Source organism: Physella acuta, unplaced genomic scaffold, assembly GCF_028476545.2.
Source record: "Physella acuta isolate Inbredline_101_S28 unplaced genomic scaffold, ASM2847654v3 ptg000920l, whole genome shotgun sequence".
Taxonomy (NCBI): domain Eukaryota; kingdom Metazoa; phylum Mollusca; class Gastropoda; family Physidae; genus Physella; species Physella acuta.
The window spans coordinates 31675-52039 of NW_026732437.1; the positions used below are offsets into that span (position 1 = coordinate 31675).

Here is a 20365-nt window from a genome sequence, read left to right on the forward strand (position 1 = left end):
ACCCCTTTCATATTCCGTTACCTTAACGACGCTGGAGTAACTTCCCTTAGCAGGAAGCTCCGCCCTAACGGTACCATCCGACTGCTGTATGCGTATGGTGCGGCTTTCAACACGTAGTTACATAACCTTGGGATATACCCGCACACACACATCTACAAACATAAAATAACACACAAATGTACATATACGCACATTAACACATACTTACACCCACACACACACACACACACACGAATCTACCTACACATACAGTACGTCCTTAAGATCAGTACTAGCCGTCCTGCCCACCTGACGTCCTTAAGATCAGTACTAGCAGTCCTGCCCACCTGAATACGAAGCATATGACGTCATGACAAGCTTATCTCCGACGTGCTACTCACGTGATTTGTGTGGAGGGAGTCACGTGACGATAAGTGTAGATCAATAGTTATGTCAACACTCGGCGGTGGAGGCTAGGTTTTAATTTGGTCAAATTTTCAACGGCAGAAGGTCAGACCTGGTGGGTTGGGGGGGGGGGGGTGGAGGGGAAGGTGGGTTCACATCGGTTGTGCTTCGTATGACTTTATGTTGGTATCTGCGATGTAACAAAGTGCTGGTGATGTGTGTGATGTAACAAAGTGCTGATGATGTATGTGATGTAACAAAGTGCTGATGATGATGTGTGTGATGTGAAAAAGTGCTGATGATGTTGTGACTGATGTAACAAAATGATGATGATGTGACTAATGAAACACGGTGCTGATGATGTGTGTGATGTAACACAGTGTTGATGATGTATGTGATGTAACAAAGTGCTGATGATGTGACTGATTGAATGCTGATGATGATGTGTGCCCATACCCCACCCCTAGCACAGAAGTGCTGACAAATCTTCAGCTTATCAGCTCTAATTAACGCCTGCTTTCAATAATTGATGGGGGAGGGAAGATGTGCAGCTCTTTCGATCGGTAATTGGATAGCATCCACTAATCCATTCATCCACATGTTTAAGTTTTAAACTGCTAAAAACTGCACATCAAACGCCACATGTTTTGTGAGTGCTGGATTGTTCTGGAAGGGAAGGCTGCCGGTCGATTGCCGGTATTTACACGTGATCAACAACCGGTCTAATTAGCCGGAAATACGTGTTTGCCGGCTGGTGTTATGTACAGCTGGTGGTCATTGTCCGAGTCTGATCTTGATGACCCCAGTGCACAAACAGCAGTACCACGTGATAACCGTGTGTGGTTGTGCTGGTGGGTGGGTGTGGAGGGAAGTGTTGTGCAAGTCACAGCAGGACATTAGAACGTTTAATAACCTACTGCTATGTGTGTGTTTGTGTGTTTGTATGTATGTGTGTGTGTGGCGATGTTCTCTTGTTTACATTAGACAGTCAAAAACCTACGGCTGTGTGGTGTGTGAAGTGTGAGGGTGATAATGTTATCTAGACCAGTTAGACATGTAAACAATATCCTATGACTGTATGTGGGGGTATGTGTGGTGTGTGTGGGAGGGGGGGGGTTGGGGATGTAGTTAGACGTCTAACCGGCTGTGTTGTGTCTCCATGGCTCACTTATCCACAGAAAAGCCGGCACATTTTTAGCCGGCACATTTTAACCGGCACATTAGTCACATACCTGTCTGGCACTGTATGTCGTGTTTGCAACACCTGGCAATACCTGGCTGGTGCCACATACATGAAATCAAATGCAGCGTGACTGGACCGAGTGACCAATGGCAGACAGATTGCTAGAAACCACTGACATAGTGCCCACACTACCCTATCTAGGGGGATCTTTACACCAGTGTCCGATAATCGAGTATTCTACGATCTTTTACCAAGTCTACTTCATCGCCTTTCCAGAGCCTAACCTTATCTATAGACGGGTTGCTGTTCTTAGCCTATCCCAATTCTTAACTTTTTTCTCAATCCTGTTTTATCCTTACCTTATCCTAATGTTTAACTTGTCCCAGTTCTTACCTATAAAACGACCAAAGCCTTTCGGGATAAATAAATAATCTCAGTACATGAAAATTGGACTTGAGGCTAAAAATAGCTCCATACACAAAGGGGAATCTAAGATGCGAGCGTAGATTCGGAATCGAGGAAGCGATTATCCTGAGTGACAGTCAATGGGAATCGTAAAAGCGATTATCCGGTGTTAACCCAGAGAGAGGCTCTGACCTATATTCTGACCACCGGGGAAGGCCACAAGCCGATTAGACCTGGCCACATTACAGACTGGGCCACCGAGGTCTCGTATTGGGCCACTGATGTCTTGGTTTGTTGCTTGACTATTGCGATAATGTCTTTAGGGGGGGGGAGGGATATGGATAGGTGGGAGGGGGTTTAGAAAAGAGGGGGGGGGGAGAGGAGGTGAGAGGGGAGAGAGAGATTGTAAGAGGAGGGTTACTGTACATACAGGTTGGGTGATTCGCAAGGGGGGGGGTGCATTTTTGTGTGTAGAGGTTGATAAGTGGTTGTGTCACTGAGGTTGGCTGTCACTGGGGTTGCTGTCAATGTGGTTGGTACCTGCTTATGTCACGGGGGTTAGTACATGTTTGTATCATAAGCTTACAGCATCTAATTTAAAAGCTTTGTCTGTCTCTTGTGCTTTATCGTATCTCATCTAGAGAGATGTAACCAAGTTTAGCTCCGTCGTTTGACCGGCATTTTATCTAGATGGTCAACGAAGTGTTGACATTAAAACTGGTTGTGTCCCCTGGTCCATTATTTGATTGTCTTTTTGTGACGTTGGTCAACGAAGTGTTTGCTACCAGTTGTTTCACCCCCCCCCCCTTCCTATGATATGACAACCCGCTTACTTAGTCCGAGGTAAACGAGTACATATCGTAGAGTTCCTTCCCCTTTCTTGCAGCTAATTCTTCCTAAATTTTCTCACAGCCCCTTCAGCAGCTAATCTTACCGCTAATGATGTTTTTTTTTTTTTCAAAACATTTTTTTAAAAACTTCTCCATTTCTTTTGTTGAAGACGCACTTATAAACAGCTCTAATACACAGCACTTAAACACCTTTTCCATGTGATATGTGTACAGATATTTCCATTACAAATGTGTACTTATTTTCCCTTGAGGGATGTGTACATTTTACAGACATACAATTTGTGCATATTAAGCCGTGTGAACATCGAATTTCCAAAATAAATCTTTGAGTGAGTGTGATGTCTAGTTAGGTCCGGTGAGGTCACATCAGGTCTGGTGAGTGCGAGGTCTGGTGAGGTCAGATTAGGTCATTGTTTGGTATAGATTTTATCGATAGTGTAGGGACAGACTGCAGTTCCACATTTGAGAGATTTGTTTTTGGTTAGAGGTAAATCCGTATACTTAAGGTCGTTTCAGTATGAGCACCAGATACATGACCTAAGTATATCTGACCACTAGACACAACACCTATGTATATCTGACCACTAGAATAATGACCTATGTATATCCGACCAATGAAGTGACCACTGGGCACATGACCTATGTATATCTGACCACTAGACACATGACCTATGTATATCTGACCACTGAATACATGACCTAGGTATATCTGACCACTGGACAAATGACCTATGTATATTCTACCTCTGAACTGACCACTGGACACTTGACCTATGTATATCTGCCCACTGAACTGACCACTAGACACACGACCTATGTATATCTAGCCACTGAATACATGACCTATGTATATCTGACCACTGAATACATGACCTATGTATGTTTGACCACTGAACTGACCACTGAACTGACCACTAGACACATGACCTATGTATATCTGACCACTGAACTGACCACTAGACACATGACCTATGTCTAACCACTAGACACGCGGCTACCGTGAGGTCATGTTTAAATAGCTCGTGCTTCATCTGAAGTGGATTAATTACAACGACGTGGGTATATTAGAGTTAAGTATCGTGTTTTTCTATACATTATGCACAAGCACTTGAGCAAATTTACATAAACAATTCTGCGCCAGCGGGTTGAATGGTTGGCCAATCTTTGATGTGGGGACAAACGTCGCATGCTAAGAATGGCTATGCAAATTGGTGGGGGGGGGGGGGGGGAAGAAGGGAACGATTGGGGGGGGGGGGGGGCACAGACGCCGCTCTAAGTAGGGCGCTCATACATTGGATTTTACGGTCCCCCGGGCGTCCCCTAAATAGAGAGATGGTGCGCAATTCGTCGAGCGAATTAAGGCAAAAAGATGAATGCGGTAGGGAAAGATAATGAAAGGGCAGGAACTCGTGGACCGTTCAGAGTTACCTGTTCTTTATTTGTTCTGCTCATTTGTAAACACTAGCGCGTTTTGATGAATGTTTGTTAAAATCGGGTTTTCCCGTTTGAAAAAAAAAACCGTCGTCCTAAAATAACTGCAATAAAAACACTCAAGGGCTGAATGAGGGTAGATAATTGCGGTCTTGGAGCTGCTACTGAGGTAGGATTATCGCACCTTGTGTTATTTTATCATTTTTTGAACCGTGAAAATCTAGACCGGTTGTTTGTTTTGTTAAACTGGTTGGAATATTAGAACCTATTTAAGCTCTAGGTCTTTGATCAATTAGCCCTTACATCAGCCTGGGGAAGATATTCAATTCACGTGCCAGACAGCTAGACCAGACAGCTAAACCAGACAGCTAAACCAGTCAGCTGAACCAGACAGCTGAACCAGACAGCTAAACCAGGCAGCTAAACCAGGCAGCTAAACCAGGCAGCTAAACCAGACAGACCAGACAGCTAAACCAGACAGCTCAACCAGACAGCTAAACCAGACAGCTAAACCAGAACCAGACAGCTAAACCAGACAGCTACACCAGACAGCTAAACCAGACAGCTAAACCAGACAGCTAAACCAGACAGCTAAACCAGACAGCTAAACCAGACAGACAGCTAAACCAGAACCAGACAGCTAAACCAGACAGCTAAACCAGACAGCTAAACCAGACAGCTAAACCAGACAGCTAAACCAGACAGCTAGACCAGACAGCTAAACCAGACAGCTAAACCAGAACCAGGCAGCTAAACCAGACAGCTAAACCAGACAGCTAAACCAGACAGCTAAACCAGACAGCTTAACCAGTTAAACCAGACAGCTAAACCAGACAGCTTAACCAGTTAAACCAGACAGCTAAACCAGAACCAGACAGCTAAACCAGACAGCTAAACCAGACAGCTAAACCAGACAGCTAAACCAGACAGCTAAACCAGCTAAACCAGACAGCTAAACCAGACAGCTAAACCAGACAGCTAAACCAGACAGCTAAACCAGACAGCTAAACCAGACAGCTAGACCAGACAGCTAAACCAGACAGCTAAACCAGAACCAGGCAGCTAAACCAGACAGCTAAACCAGACAGCTAAACCAGACAGCTTAACCAGTTAAACCAGACAGCTAAACCAGACAGCTAAACCAGACAGCTTATATCTACATGACAAGTGTAAAAATATTTATCCCACTCCAGTGACATGTTTTAAAAGGTCACAACAGCCCTATATGACAACAGTTTAATTGTGACAGCTCGCACAAATCAATAACCGAAGATTTGATAGCCTAGAGAGCCTAGAGTACAAGGCATGCTAAGTTTATTCGGGTAAAAACTGTCTTGTTATATTAAACTGTGAGCTTATCCCCCCACCGACCCGAGCTACCCCCCCCCCCCCCCACACACACACTTCAACAACATGCTGTTGTAGCCACGAGGGTGGCTCATTCTTGTGTTTATTAAGTGGCGGTTGGTCGCTAATTTAAGACTAGCAGCCATGTTGTTTATTTAGGGAGGGTGGGGATGTAGGGGGAGGACACCAGCTGCGTGGGCCCATTGTGACGTCTTATGTCAACAACACTACGGCCTTTTGTTACGTCATTCATTCATTTTTTTCACAGCTTTGTGATTGGCTGGATTTTTTATGATACTCTGCTCTGAGAAATCTGTTCAGTTCTTCTGGGGAATGCGACAAACTCTTTTCTTCTTTCGAGATACATCATTTCTTTTTTTCGTTATACATTATTCCTTTATTCGTAAGATACATCTTTTTTTCTTCTGAATGGTACATCATTTCTCTCGTGATACATCATTTCTTCATTCTTATGATACATCATTTCTTTCGTATGAATGGTACATCTTTTCTTCTATCATAAGCCTTAAAACCATACTTCTACAGCGAATGAATTTTTGAGCTTCCCCAGGTCTTTATACTTTATACTATGTAATATCGAATGTTTTTATAAGTCCATTAAAATTCTATCATAGCATTATTCTAAAGTATATCATATCTTTATTCTTTTTCATATCAATACTTTGGTTTTTAAACACTAAGTGTTTTGTTGTCTGATCTACCCAGGCTTTAATCAACGAGCATGACTGATGACGCAAGCAAATTATTTTGATGACGTGTATGTTAAATAATCCATTGCTTTATTAATTACACGCTAATTAACAGTTTCAGACTTTAAAAAATACACAAAAAAACCAAACCGTTATGTAAGAAGATCTCCTTTGCATCCCCTCCACCTTGTTTCGCTAACTGGCTCTCCATAACGTCTGTAGTCCCCCCCCCCCCCCCCCAATGAGTCGTGTAAATAACCACCCCCCCCTTGTAAATAAGTGATTGAAACCAGCTTGATATTTGGTAGACATCAATTATACACGTCCCTCCCTCCACTGGGGATATCCGTACATCATCAGCTCCATTTTTGTCCAGGTAGTTGAGGGGGTCTTCTAAAAGTGGGTCTTGTGGTGAATAGAGTGGGTCTTTTAGTGGAGGAAGTGGGTCTTTTAGTAGAGGGAGTGGGTCTTTTAGTTAAGGAAGTGGGTCTTTTAGTAGTCGGAGTGGGTCTTTTAGTTAAGGAAGTGGGTCTTTTAGTAGTGGGAGTGGGTCTTTTAGAAGAGGAAGTGGGTCTTTTAGTAGTGGGAGTGGGTCTTTTAGTAGTGGGAGTGGGTCTTTTAGTGAATGAAGTGGGTCTTTTAGTAGAGGGAGTGGGTCTTTTAGTAGAGGGAGTGGGTCTTTTAGTAGAGGGAGTGGGTCTTTTAGTAGAGGGAGTGGGTCTTTTAGTAGAGGGAGTGGGTCTTTTAATAGAGGAAGTGGGTCTTTTAGTAGTGGAAGTGGGTCATTTAGTAGTGGGAGTGGGTCTTTTAGTGAAGTGGGTCTTTTAGTGGAGGGAGTGGGTAAAAAATCTGTCTTATCATGTCCAGGGTCTGTGTGATCGTGTTTCTACGTGTGTGTTTTTACAGGTGTATGTGTGTATTGACATGTATCTACCCTGTAGACATGTGTATGTACATGTGTATATGTGTGTCTGTATATGTGATGTGTGCCTACATCTGCATGTGTGGTGAGTGTCTACATGTGCATGTGTCTACATCAGTATGTGTGGTATATATCTACATCTGTATGTGGTGTGTGTGTCTACATCTGTATGTCTGGTGTGTGTCTATATATGTATGTGGTGTGTATGTCTGTATGTCTGGTGTGTGTCTACATAATTTTAAAAAAGTGAAATGAAAACCCATTCAATCAAATAGCTGTTGTGGTTTTAGAACGTAAAAACTACAAATATATTTATTTTAAATCTGATGGGAGAAAGATTGATGTTTCGACATCATGGCTCCGGGTGATTAAAAAAATGTAAACATTGAACTTAACTTTAGCAGAAATGAAACTTTCTTTGCCAACAATCTTCCCGCCTCTTGTAAGTGTGATGTAAGCGTGATGTAAGTGTAGTGTAAGTGGGGAGATGTCGTTTGCTAGTTCGTCTGTTGCTCGTCTTTGTGTTGTGACATCGATTTTCTGTTTCAAATTACAAGCAATACAAGATTTAATTCCCTGCATCAAAGACTTCCAGTATTACCTCCCCTCTGTCTCCCCCTGATCATAGATGTATGCAAACATGAAGACGTCACATGCTAACAACTCACAAAAAATTTATTTTAAAAATGCTAACAGCATGAAATGGGAAAATAATTTCTTACAATTTTAAAAATTTGTTTTGAATATCTTGTGTCGTTTCTAGCAGTAGTCAAACCCTAATCTACGTTTTATCCCTACTCTTTACTCAGTCCCCACCCTAGCCCAAACCCCCGTCCTAGTTCTAACACCTTGATATTATATCAACCCACCACCCCCGTTTGTTGTAAGAGTCCATTATCGTAGACCGTTAAGAAAAACAAGTCAAGTTTGTGTAAATCGATGACACGCCTCAATTTTTTTTCTTACAGGCCAGTGAGGGGATGGACAGATCCCACCCCCCGCGGTCTGGCATCCCCACTTACCTGGGATCTCCAGGTGGGCGGGCACACGACAGGGGGGATGGAGGGGGTCACCACGGGGACTCGCGGTCACCCCGACCCCAGCGCAGCAACCCCCATGTGAATAATGGACCAGCCCAAGACATCCGGTCAGCTAGAGTGACCAGGGTCCCAGACCGAGGTGGAGGAACCGACCCGCCCCGCCCGGGCTGGTCAGACGATGGCCAGACGCCGGCCAGACACCGCCCACACAGCTCAAACAAACACGTGACCTACGCGCACGTCAAGCGGAACGAGCTTATACAACACCAGGTCAGTGACCTTAAGATCTGTATACTTAGGTCAGTTTCATTAGGGCAAAAGGTCAGTGACCTTAAGATCTGTATACTTAGGTCAGTTTCATTAGGGCAAAAGGTCAGTGACCTTAAGATCTGTATACTTAGGTCAGTTTCATTAGGGCAAAAGGTCAGGTACCTTAAGATCTGTATACTTAGGTCAGTTTCATTAGGGCAAAAGGTCAGGTACCTTAAGATCTGTATACTTAGGTCAGTTTCATTAGGGCAAAAGGTCAGTGACCTTAAGATCTGTATACTTAGGTCAGTTTCATTAGGACAAAAGGTCAGTGACCTTAAGATCTGTATACTTAGGTCAGTTTCATTAGGGCAAAAGGTCAGGTACCTTAAGATCTGTATACTTAGGTCAGTTTCATTAGGGCAAAAGGTCAGGTACCTTAAGATCTGTATACTTAGGTCAGTTTCATTAGGGCAAAAGGTCAGTGACCTTAAGATCTGTATACTTAGGTCAGTTTCATTAGGACAAAACTCTCCAGGCCCATAAACACCTTTCGTCCTAATTTGGACTCGAACCCACGACTGTCGCGTGTTCTGGAATGTCACACCTTGGTTTTAAATGTCTGTGTCGGTCGAGGCATGTTTTTTTTTAACTTCCGACTGTCTTCGGCTATAAATGTGTCATTTATTTCATGTATAAATGTGTCATTTATTTCAGGTATAAATTTGTCATTTATTTCTACCTGTATCTCCCGTGGTGACAGTCATTGAGCTATAAACATGTATTGCGCAGACAGGTTCCCTCAGTCACTGTGTATAGAACAGACAGGTGCGCCCACCCCCTCAGTCACCGTGTAGACATGTGCCCCCCCCCCCCCCCACCTCAGTCACCCTGTGTTCGCCCTTGACTTTAATACCTTCTGTAGCCGGCACTGTTCACCTTCTGTAGCCGGCACTGTTCACCTTCTGTTGCCGGCACTGTTCACCTTCTGTTGCCGGCACTGTTCACCTTCTGAAGCCGGCACTGTTCACCTTCTGAAGCCGGCACTGTTCACTTCCTGTAGCCGGTCGTGTACACCTTCTGTAGCCGGCACTGTACACCTTCTGTAGCCGGCACTGTTCACCTTCTGTAGCCGGCACTGTTCACCTTCTGTAGCCGGCACTGTTCACCTTCTGTAGCCGGCACTGTTCACCTTCTGTTGCCGGCACTGTTCACCTTCTGAAGCCGGCACTGTTCACTTCCTGTAGCCGGTCGTGTACACCTTCTGTAGCCGGCACTGTTCACCTTCTGTAGCCGGCACTGTTCACCTTCTGTAGCCGGCACTGTTCACCTTCTGTAGCCGGCACTGTTCACCTTCTGTAGCCGGCACTGTTCACCTTCTGTAGCCGGCACTGTTCACCTTCTGTAGCCGGCACTGTTCACCTTCTGTAGCCGGCACTGTTCACCTTCTGTAGCCGGCACTGTTCACCTTCTGTAGCCGGCACTTTTCACCTTCTGTAGCCGGCACTGTTCACCTTCTGTAGCCGGCACTTTTCACCTTCTGTAGCCGGCACTTTTCACCTTCTGGAGCCGGCACTGTTCACTTCCTGTAGCCGGTCGTGTACACCTTCTGTAGCCGGCACTGTTCACCTTCTGTAGCCGGCACTTTTCACCTTCTGTAGCCGGCACTTTTCACCTTCTGGAGCCGGCAGTTCACCTTCTGAAGCCGGCACTGTTCACCTTCTGAAGCCGGCACTGTTCACTTCCTGTAGCCGGTCGTGTACACCTTCTGTAGCCGGCACTGTTCACCTTCTGTAGCCGGCACTTTTCACTTCCTGTAGCCGGCACCGTTCACCTTCTGTAGCCGGCACTTTTCACTTCCTGTAGCCGGCACTTTTCACTTCCTGTAGCCGGCACTTTTCACTTCCTGTAGCCGGCACCGTTCAGCAGACTCTAGACTTCCTGTCCATTCAACTTTTGTTTTCCTCTTCTAACGGTCTCGTAAAAGTTGTTTCAATTTCAAGTGTGCCGCTGTCAGCTCTAGATGGCTCGACAAGAAATTCACCTTTCTTGTTGTGTTCAAAACATCACTCGTTCTCTTCTTTTTCTTCAAATCGTTTAAGCATTTGCCATTTGTTGTTGTATTTTTAATGTTTAATCGGCGTTGATGTGGTCTGTAGGTCTTTAGGGTTCTCTAGAACTTTAGGGTTCTCTAGAACTTTAGGGTTCTCTAGAACTTTAGGGTTCTCTAGAACTTTAGGCTTCTCTAGAACTTTAAGGTTCTCCATACCTTGTATGTTCATTGATAAGTCAATTAAAAGATGATATTAAATGTTAAATATTTTAGTAACACCTTGATCCGATGCTGGTAATCAACTGGTCAATATTTCCTTCTCTCAGGCTCAAGGCGAGAGAACTCTCGTGGGCTGCGAGTCCACACAGCCCGCGGAGAGGACCAACAAAAGTGACGTCACATCCGGCCATGGCGTAGAGCTCTACTACTCTGCCTCCACCGTGACTGGTTCCCACACAGCGGACGAGGAACCCATGGACGACACCAGACCCTGCGAGACGGGAGGGGTCAGCGAGTCCCCGAGTGCCGGACCCCCCGGCCCCCACCGCGCCCCACCCCCTGGTGCTGCCAGGTCACGTGAGGGCGATCACGTGACGCGGACAAGTTTTTCTGACATGGATTACCCCATCAGAGGAACGATGTCCCCGCTGTCCGCCGTGGCGGTGAAGAGGTCGGTGGGTCCGGTGGATGAAGTGTCCTTCGTCTTCGGCCGTCCGGCCTCCCCCACCGGCGACACGGTGGTCCGGCCCGCCCAGCAGTACAACAGTGCCGGTCTCGTCCGGTGCATGTCGCCGTCTGCCGGCCGCTACATGACCGGACACTACAACCCCCGCCCCCTCTCTCCCAGCAGTGACGTGTTGCCTATACGGCGACCCGGGACCTACGCGTCCCGCAGGGTGCTGTCCCCACCCCCACAGCTGGGGTTCGGAGCCGCCGCGGAGCCGCGGATCCACCACCAGGGCGGCATCTGCTGCGAGCAGTGTAACGGCTGTCTGGTGGAGCTCAAGCGGCAGGCCCTGCGGCTCATGTTCCCGGATACGGGAGCCGGAAGTCACCTCGCTCAGGTAAGCCTAGGCTCAGAACTTTCAAACATGTGGTCCCTAACTCCAGGGGTCATTAGGACCCCCAATTCAAACCTGTGATCCCTAACTCCAGGGGTCATTAGGGACCCTAACTAACCTTTGATCCCTAACTCCAGGGGTCATTAGGGACCCCAACTAACATGTGATCCTTAACTCCAGGGGTCATTGGGACCCCAACTCCAAACAATGTTTATAAACCCCAGCTCTCACCTGAAATTCGTTACAACACACCTCACTAACAATCCTTGATACACCTTCCAGTAACGGCCTGCTTACACCAAATTATAACACCAGCTTCAACTAGCGCCCCCCCCCCCAACATCAGCTTCCAATAGCGCTCCCCCCCCAACACCAGCTTCCAATAGCGCCCCTCCCCCCCCCCCCAACACCAGCTTCCAATAGCGCCCTCCCCCCCAACACCAGCTTCAAATAGCGCCCCACCAAACACAATCTTCCAATAGCCCCCCCCCCAACACCAGCTTCCAATAGCGCCCCCCCAACACCAGCCTCCAATAACGCCCCCCCCCCAACACCATCTTCCAATAGCGCCCCTCCCCCCCCCTTCTCCCAACACCAGCTTCCAATAGCGCCCCTACCCCCCTCAACACCATCTTCCAATAGCGCCCCCCTCAACACCATCTTCCAATAACGCCCCCCCCCCCCAACACTTGCTTCCAATAGCGCCCCACCCCCCCAACCCCATCTTCCAATAGCGCCCCCCCCCACACTTGCTTCCAATAGCGCCCCCCCCCCCCAACACCAGCTTCCAATAGCGAACCTTAAGCTTTCAACAAGAATGTTACACTATGGCTCCCTACCGTTAACGATTTAATTAATTAGATCAATGAGGTCTTTTTAAAATGCAGTTTTCAACGCTAATCATATATATATTTTTTATGCTGTAAAAAACTTTTGTCTCTATAGAAAGGGAAAAAAAAACACATTACAAAACGATAAAAAATGAAACGTTAAAAATAACCCGTTATAAAACGTTAAGAAAGTAAAAAAAAAAAAAAAAAGAAAAGAAAACATGCACTAGGTGTCCTAGTGTTAACAAAAAAAAATGGCGCTGAATGGAATTGATCAGCTACAAAATGTCGGTATCGATTTCTGAACAATATCGATAAGTCGCTTCCATTTTCTTCATAATCTCCAGGACAACAATGGCTCGCGGCGTTCTAGAACGCGTGCTCGTGTATTATATTGTCTCCCCTTACCTACTCCCTCCACAAGTTATTCCCCGTTGTTGTCTGCCACCGCTATAGTTCCCTGTAGATCTGAATACAAACGGTCCCATGTTAGCTCCCCTTCTCTTTGTGGGGCAAGTGATCTCCCCTTCTCTCTGTGGGGCAAGTGATCTCCCCTTCTCTCTGTGGGGCAAGTGATCTCCCCTTCCCTCTGTGGGGCAAGTGATCTCCCCTTCTCTCTGTGGGGCAAGTGATCTCCCCTTCTCTCTGTGGGGCAAGTGATCTCCCCTTCTCTCTGTGGGGCAAGTGATCTCCCCTTCCCTCTGTGGGGCAAGTGATCTCCCCTTCTCTCTGTGGGGCAAGTGATCTCCCCTTCTCTCTGTGGGGCAAGTGATCTCCCCTTCCCTCTGTGGGGCAAGTGATCTCCCCTTCCCTCTGTGGGGCAAGTGATCTCCCCTTCCCTCTGTGGGGCAAGTGATCTCCCCTTCTCTCAGTGGGGCAAGTGATCTCCCCTTCTCTCTGTGGGGCAAGTGATCTCCCCTTCTCTCTGTGGGGCAAGTGATCTCCCCTTCTCTCAGTGGGGCAAGTGATCTCCCCTTCTCTCTGTGAGGCAAGTGATCTCCCCTTCTCTCAGTGGGGCAAGTGATCTCCCCTTCTCTCAGTGGGGCAAGTGATCTCCCCTTCTCTCTGTGAGGCAAGTGATCTCCCCTTCTCTCTGTGAGGCAAGTGATCTCCCCTTCTCTCTGTGGGGCAAGTGATCTCCCCTTATTAAAGTTGCCACTGAGCTCTCCTTTCTTCACCCCCGCCGTTGCTGTCTGAGGGACGGGCTCTCCCCACGACAGGAGTCGAACCCATTTTCTCTGACAGGCACCTTAAGAATGAAGCCAATTTCACCGTAAGCCGACCGTCCCGCCCCAGGCCCCCCGCACCCCCGCGCCCCGGCACAAGCCCGGATTGCCGCCCCACTGTGAGACGAGTGTCGGGTGACGACACCCGTCTCATGTGTCGTCATTAGAAAGTGACACTCGTCCTCTCCCCTCCCCCCTCCCTGTCTTGAGATCACCAAGAGACGAGGCTTGGATTTGCCTCCAGTTTCTGACACGCTTGACTGACTCCTGGCTCGAGTCGGGTCATCGCTTCAGGTCACTCACTCAACCGTGACCAGTTCTTTTTTTCTCTACGTGACGTCATATGACCCCACGAACTACAGTGAAATCTAAATGTGCATTAGAAACATTTTTCGATGCTGATCCTGATCATTCACACATCTGATAGTCTTTCTCCCTATTGTGACGACAATCTCTGGCTAGAATGTGGATGTTGTTACAGATAGTCCTATTGTTTTGTGTCAGATTCCTTCCTTTGTTAGACGTTGTCTTGATACACGAAAAATATAACGACAGTTTATTATATAAGCTAGTTATTTCCCTGGGATTCCCAACAAAAATTCAAAGCTGAGATACTGTTGTGTAGTTAACCAAACTTGTACCGTCTAAACTCCTTAAATCCCCCCCCCCTTTTTTTTTGTTTAATTTAGAACTAATATTTCATCTTCCACACTTACTGTAAATAATTATCCACCACTCTCCCCCCTGTAAGAGCTAAAAGAAAGGCACAAGGAAAATTTATATGGAACCCAAATCACATATAATTAAATATATAGCTCAACACTTGTGGCCTAGATTGTGTTAGCACGAGTTACAGCCCCTGTCCTAGTGTTGGCGAGTTACAGCCCCTGTCCTACTGTTAGCGAGTTACAGCCCCTGTGCCGGCCTGTCAGCTTATCTCCCCTGCCCTTGGTACCGTGACAAAAGAGCCATTGACCGGCAAGTTTAGTGTCAACCTGTCCTTGATGTTAGCCCAGCAGAGGGCAGCTTGATTTACCAGTGGGCTCCACACATTTGGTCACTCGGTGACCCACGCCACGCCGTACATTTGGTCACTCGGCTGACCCACTCCACGCCGTACATTTGGTCACTCGCTGACCCACTCCACGCCGTACATTTGGTCACTCGGCTGACCCACTCCACGCCGTACATTTGGTCACTCGCTGACCCACGCCACGCCGTACATTTGGTCACTCGGCTGACCCACTCCACGCCGTACATTTGGTCACTCGGCCACCACTCCACGCATCAGCATGTGTATGTGTACACATATGTGAGTGTGTGATGTGTGTCAGTGTAACAGCACGCACACCACTGGATGAATTGAACTGACCTTTTACTAAATGACCTCTACACTGACCTAATGAGGAAGGCCATACCTGAGGTCCTCTTGATGACGTCTTGACCAGACAGGTACCGTGACGTCACGAATGAAACCCCTCAGGTTTGTGCTAAACGTGCCGGTAACACGGCTGTCTATGGTGATGGGGATTCTGGGAGTCTGTGGTAGACGTGTGGACACTATTGGTCATCTACGTGGTCCACTTATTTCTGGCGGGGCGCTGTAAGGATTCGTGACGTACAGCCGCAATAGTTCACCTCAAATGTTGCGCTATGTCAAGTTTGCCTTAAACATTTAGATTTATCAAATTTGCTCAAATATTTTGCTTTGCTAAGTTTGCGCAAATATTTCGTTTTATCAAGCCTCAAATGTTGTATTTTATTAAGTCTGCCTCATAAGTTGTATTCTGTCAAGTCTGCCCCAAATGTTGTATTTTTTCAAGTCTGCCTCAAATGTTGTATTCTGTCAAGTCTGCCCTAAATGTTGTATTTTGTCAAGTCTGCCCCAAATGTTGTATTCTGTCAAGTCTGCCCCAAATATTGTATTTTGTCAAGTCTGCCCCAAATGTTGTATTCTGTCAAGTCTGCCCCAAATGTTGTATTTTGTCAAGTCTGCCCCAAATCAGTGGCGTAGCGAGATCGGGTGTCATCCGGTGCGGCACTTAATGGTGTCACCCCCCAGAGGCGTAGCGACCCTTCCCGGGGACAAATTTTCGATTTGCAGCCCCCCCCCCCCCTCAAACTTTCGATTTGCACCCCCCCTCAAGTTTTTCTCTATATATTTTGCTACTTTTTGCCTTGGTGTCACCCCCCTAAATGGTGTCACCCGGTGCGGTCCGCACCCCCGCCCCCCCCCCCCTCGCTACGCCCCTGCCCCAAATGTTGTATTCTGTCAAGTCAGCCACAAATGTTGTATTCTGTCAAGTCTGCCACAAATGTTGTATTCTGCCAAGTCTGCCCTAAATGTTGTATTCTGCCAAGTCTGCCCTAAATGTTGTATTCTGCCAAGTCTGCCCTAAATGTTGTATTCTGCCAAGTCTGCAAACTTGAGCCACCGACGAGAAACTTGTTGATATCTCGTCTGATTAAAGTCCAGAAATAGCCGGCTGTCACGTGGGATGGGTATGACCGGCCGTCACGTGGGAGGGGTATGGCCGCTTAGCACGCGACTTTGTGTTGCCCACCAGTGCACTCATCTTTCAGTTTTTAAATTTCAGAATTTTAATTTACAAGTAAACAAACATAAACAGGATGGGGGTGGGGTAATGACAGATGGGGGTGGACCGATAATTTAGCAGAGCTGTTGGGGGGGGGGGAGATTAAAGCTGCTGAGTTGGATGGAAACTTCAAAGCTGCCCCTTCCTTCATCAACCCGAGTCAAAAATAAGCTTCTGATTTTTTTTTTTTAATGTAAGACAGTGAAAAGTCACACGAACTGCTTAGTTTAAAAAAAATGTTTTTAACAGTCGAGAAAAAAATTAAACTGTTGGGCTTCCATCAATAAATGTCATTTATCATATAATCCACACTCAGCTAAAGTGACAAGTTCGTAAGCTGAATCATCCGAAAGTGACAAGTTCGTAAGTTGAATCGCCTGCAAGTGACAAGTTCGAATGCTGAACCCTCCCCCCCCCCCCCCCACCTTCAGTAAACGTGTCAAAGTCACGTGACACAGCACCAATTAAAACGCCATTTATCTTGTCTCCACCTACCAGGCCCTGACATACACTTCAACCCCCCCCCCCCCAGACATTCATACGTACATCCCCCCCCCCCTCACATAGACATCCTGACATACATGCCCCCTTCTCCCACATAGATGTCCTACCCCACCCCGCCCTCCCCTCGCCCTGGGCCACATGAAAACGACACAATCGTCTTCCAGGTTTTGACTACAATGACGAACCGGTGGGTGGGGGGGGGGGGGGTGGGGGGGTGGTGTCGGGGGGGGGGTTGCACAGTTCTGTTTGGGTTCACTGACTTTGTCAGCTATTTATAGGAATTTTCTGAAGAAAAAAAAATGGCATTTTATAAAAACATCTATATAGGCAGGTTAATCAGGTCAGTTGTTATAGGTAATCCTGGGGTCAGTTGTTCTAAAATATCCCCTACACCCCTATATCTTTAGATACGTTGGTGTGTTATGCTAGGTTGGATGTTGTTGATGACTTAGGTTGGATGTTGTTGATGACTTAGGTTGGATGTTGTTGATGACTTAGGTTGGATGTTGTTGATGACTTAGGTTGGATGTTGTTGATGACTTAGGTTGGATGTTGTTGATGACTTAGGTTGGATGTTGTTGATGACTTTTGGATGTTGTTGGTGGCTTTAGTTGGATGTTGTTGATGTGCTATCTTAGATAGGATATTATAGATGTATTCACACATCATCTAGTCGTCACAAATGAAGTTCCTGTGTTTAAAATCTGCTTGCCGTTATCTGTTAGTTTTTGCCTAAAAAATACCCCCTACACCATCCCCATCCCCAACAACCCCCCCCCCAGCCCCCACCCCCTCCCCAATCTGCTGGCCCAAATGTCCCCTTGCCTGCAGTCGAGAAATAAGAATAATTTTCCCTTATGGAGAATATTAAATTCCCCTGCCGCTAGATGGCGCGGAGCGGCTTTAATTAACTTTGGCCTCTAGAGTATCGCCCCAATGTCCTGCACGAGTTTCTTCCCCTGGCGGTCGTGTGGCCCAGTGGCTTGTTGTAGGTGGGCTTTAGTTGGTGGGCTGTGGGCTTAAGGACATAGGTGGGCTTTAGTTGGTGGGGTGTGGGCTTCAAGACATAGGTAGGCTTTAGTTGGTGGGGTGTGGGCTTCAAGAAGTCTGCGCCACATATAAGACAGCATTATAGTATGCGTCACATTCAAGATAGCGTCACATTTATGAAAACCAGCTTCACATTATAGTATGCGTCACATTCAAGATAGCGTCACATTTATGAAAACCAGCGTCACATTATAGTATGCGTCACATTCAAGATAGCGTCACATTTATGAAAACCAGCGTCACATTATAGTATGCGTCACATTCAAGATAGCGTCACATTTATGAAAACCAGCGTCACATTATAGTATGCGTCACATTCAAGATAGCGTCACATTTATGAAAACCAGCGTCACATTATAGTATGCGTCACATTCAAGATAGCGTCACATTTATGAAAACCAGCGTCACATTATAGTATGCGTCACATTCAAGATAGCGTCACATTTATGAAAACCAGCGTCACGTTTACAGTCAAGTCACATTTATACCAATCAGCGTCACAATCAAGACAATCAACGATGCTTTACAAAGGGCAGAAAGACGTTTTATGTTTAATACAGAGCTCACGTACATCAAATCCTAAATGAACTCTGACGTCAGGATCACGTGACCCATAGCGTAGCTCACCATACAATACCCCCCCCCCTCCCCCGATTAAAGCTGCCAGTACGAACTTTCTCCCGTTGTCCCCAACTCTCGCTCGTGCATGCTGAACTCACCCTGCCGGGATTGCAGGCCGCCTAAAATCCCAGTCCATAGAATTGTGCACTCACATCGCAAAAATTGGAACTCTAAAGGGGAGGAAAGAAGTTATTTTACAAGGTCAAGGTACACACAACTTTGCATAATACAATAACATGTTTTAGAAAATGGTCTATACAAGAATAGTCTATATAAGAACGGTCAATATATGAATGGTTTATACATATGTGGTTTCAATGACAGTTAAAATTGTATACGTTCAATGAAAAACAAAGAATTTGAGTAGATGTTAGTTGAACACTAGAAAGAAATATTTTAGTTTGTAAGTGATATTGCGCGATAATCAATGAATCATCTCTACCAGGACCTCCCCACCTCACCACCCGGCCTAACCAGTACCTCACATCATCACCTACAGCTACAGCCGTTCATATACAGCTACAGCCGTTCATATACAGCTACAGCCGTTCATATACAGCTACAGCCGTTCAGATCTCGAACGCTTCAGTACAAACTCCCTAACCACACACCACCTATCATCACCACACCTACTGTGCCAAACCTACCACAAATACACATACCATTAACACACCACCACACCACCTACCCCCAACACACCTACCACCACACCTGCTGCCACCACCACACAGCTCGTCCAACACCAAAACCCATCCTGACATCCCCACACCAAATACCACCACCACATGATAATTTCCTCACCACCAGCGCCATCACTCTACAACCACCTCCTACATCAACATCTCAGTGCCGTCCTTTTATTCATGGGCTACATTTAAAGCCAGTTACAAAAGTTCCATTAAAATCATAATGACGTCACTGATCTAATGTCTTTAACCTTTAACCTAAAAGTTGTTTCCCGCGCAAGTGTGAGTAAAATGTTAGACTTTAACGGTGATTTGAGGAATTGGGTGAGTAAAATGTTAGACTTTAACGGTGATTTGAGGAATTGGGTGAGTAAAATGTTAGACTTTAACGGTGATTTGAGGAATTGGGTGAGTAAAATGTTAGACTTTAACGGTGATTTGAGGAATTGGGTGAGTAAAATGTTAGACTTTAACGGTGATTTGAGGAATTGGGTGAGTAAAATGTTAGACTTTAACGGTAATTTGAGGAATTGGGTGAGTAAAATGTTAGACTTTAACGGTGATTTGAGGAATTGGGTGAGTAAAATGTTAGACTTTAACGGTGATTTGAGGAATTGGGTGAGTAAAATGTTAGACTTTAACGGTGATTTGAGGAATTGGGTGAGTAAAATGTTAGACTTTAACGGTGATTTGAGGAATTGGGTGAGTAAAATGTTAGACTTTAACGGTGATTTGAGGAATTGGGTGAGTAAAATGTTAGACTTTAACGGTGATTTGAGGAATTGGGTGAGTAAAATGTTAGACTTTAACGGTGATTTGAGGAATTGGGTGAGTAAAATGTTAGACTTTAACGGTGATTTGAGGAATTGGGTGAGTAAAATGTTAGACTTTAACGGTGATTTGAGGAATTGGGTGAGTAAAATGTTAGACTTTAACGGTAATTTGAGGAATTGGGTGAGTAAAATGTTAGACTTTAACGGTGATTTGAGGAATTGGGTGAGTAAAATGTTAGACTTTAACGGTGATTTGAGGAATTGGGTGAGTAAAATGTTAGACTTTAACGGTGCTTTGAGGAATTGGGTGAGTAAAATGTTAGACTTTAACGGTGACTTGAGGAATTGGGTGAGTAAAATGTTAGACTTTAACGGTTGATTTGAAGAATTGGGTGAGTAAAATGTTAGACTTTAACGGTTGACTTGAGGAATTGGGTGAGTA

General features: G+C 46.0%; 1 protein-coding gene across 3 annotated transcripts in view; it reads left to right on the top strand.

Moving 5' to 3' along the window:
• The window catches only part of LOC131953407 (kinesin-like protein KIF26B), a 183052-nt gene that overhangs the window by 17266 nt on the left and 145421 nt on the right, over nt 1-20365 (top strand). For all 3 annotated transcript variants that reach the window (XM_059316569.1, XM_059316571.1, XM_059316570.1), the window contains exons 3-4: nt 8202-8543; nt 10902-11639. In XM_059316569.1, coding sequence (XP_059172552.1) covers nt 8214-8543; nt 10902-11639 — 1068 coding nt within the window. In that variant the 5' untranslated portion in view covers nt 8202-8213. The remainder of the gene's footprint in view (nt 1-8201; nt 8544-10901; nt 11640-20365) is intronic.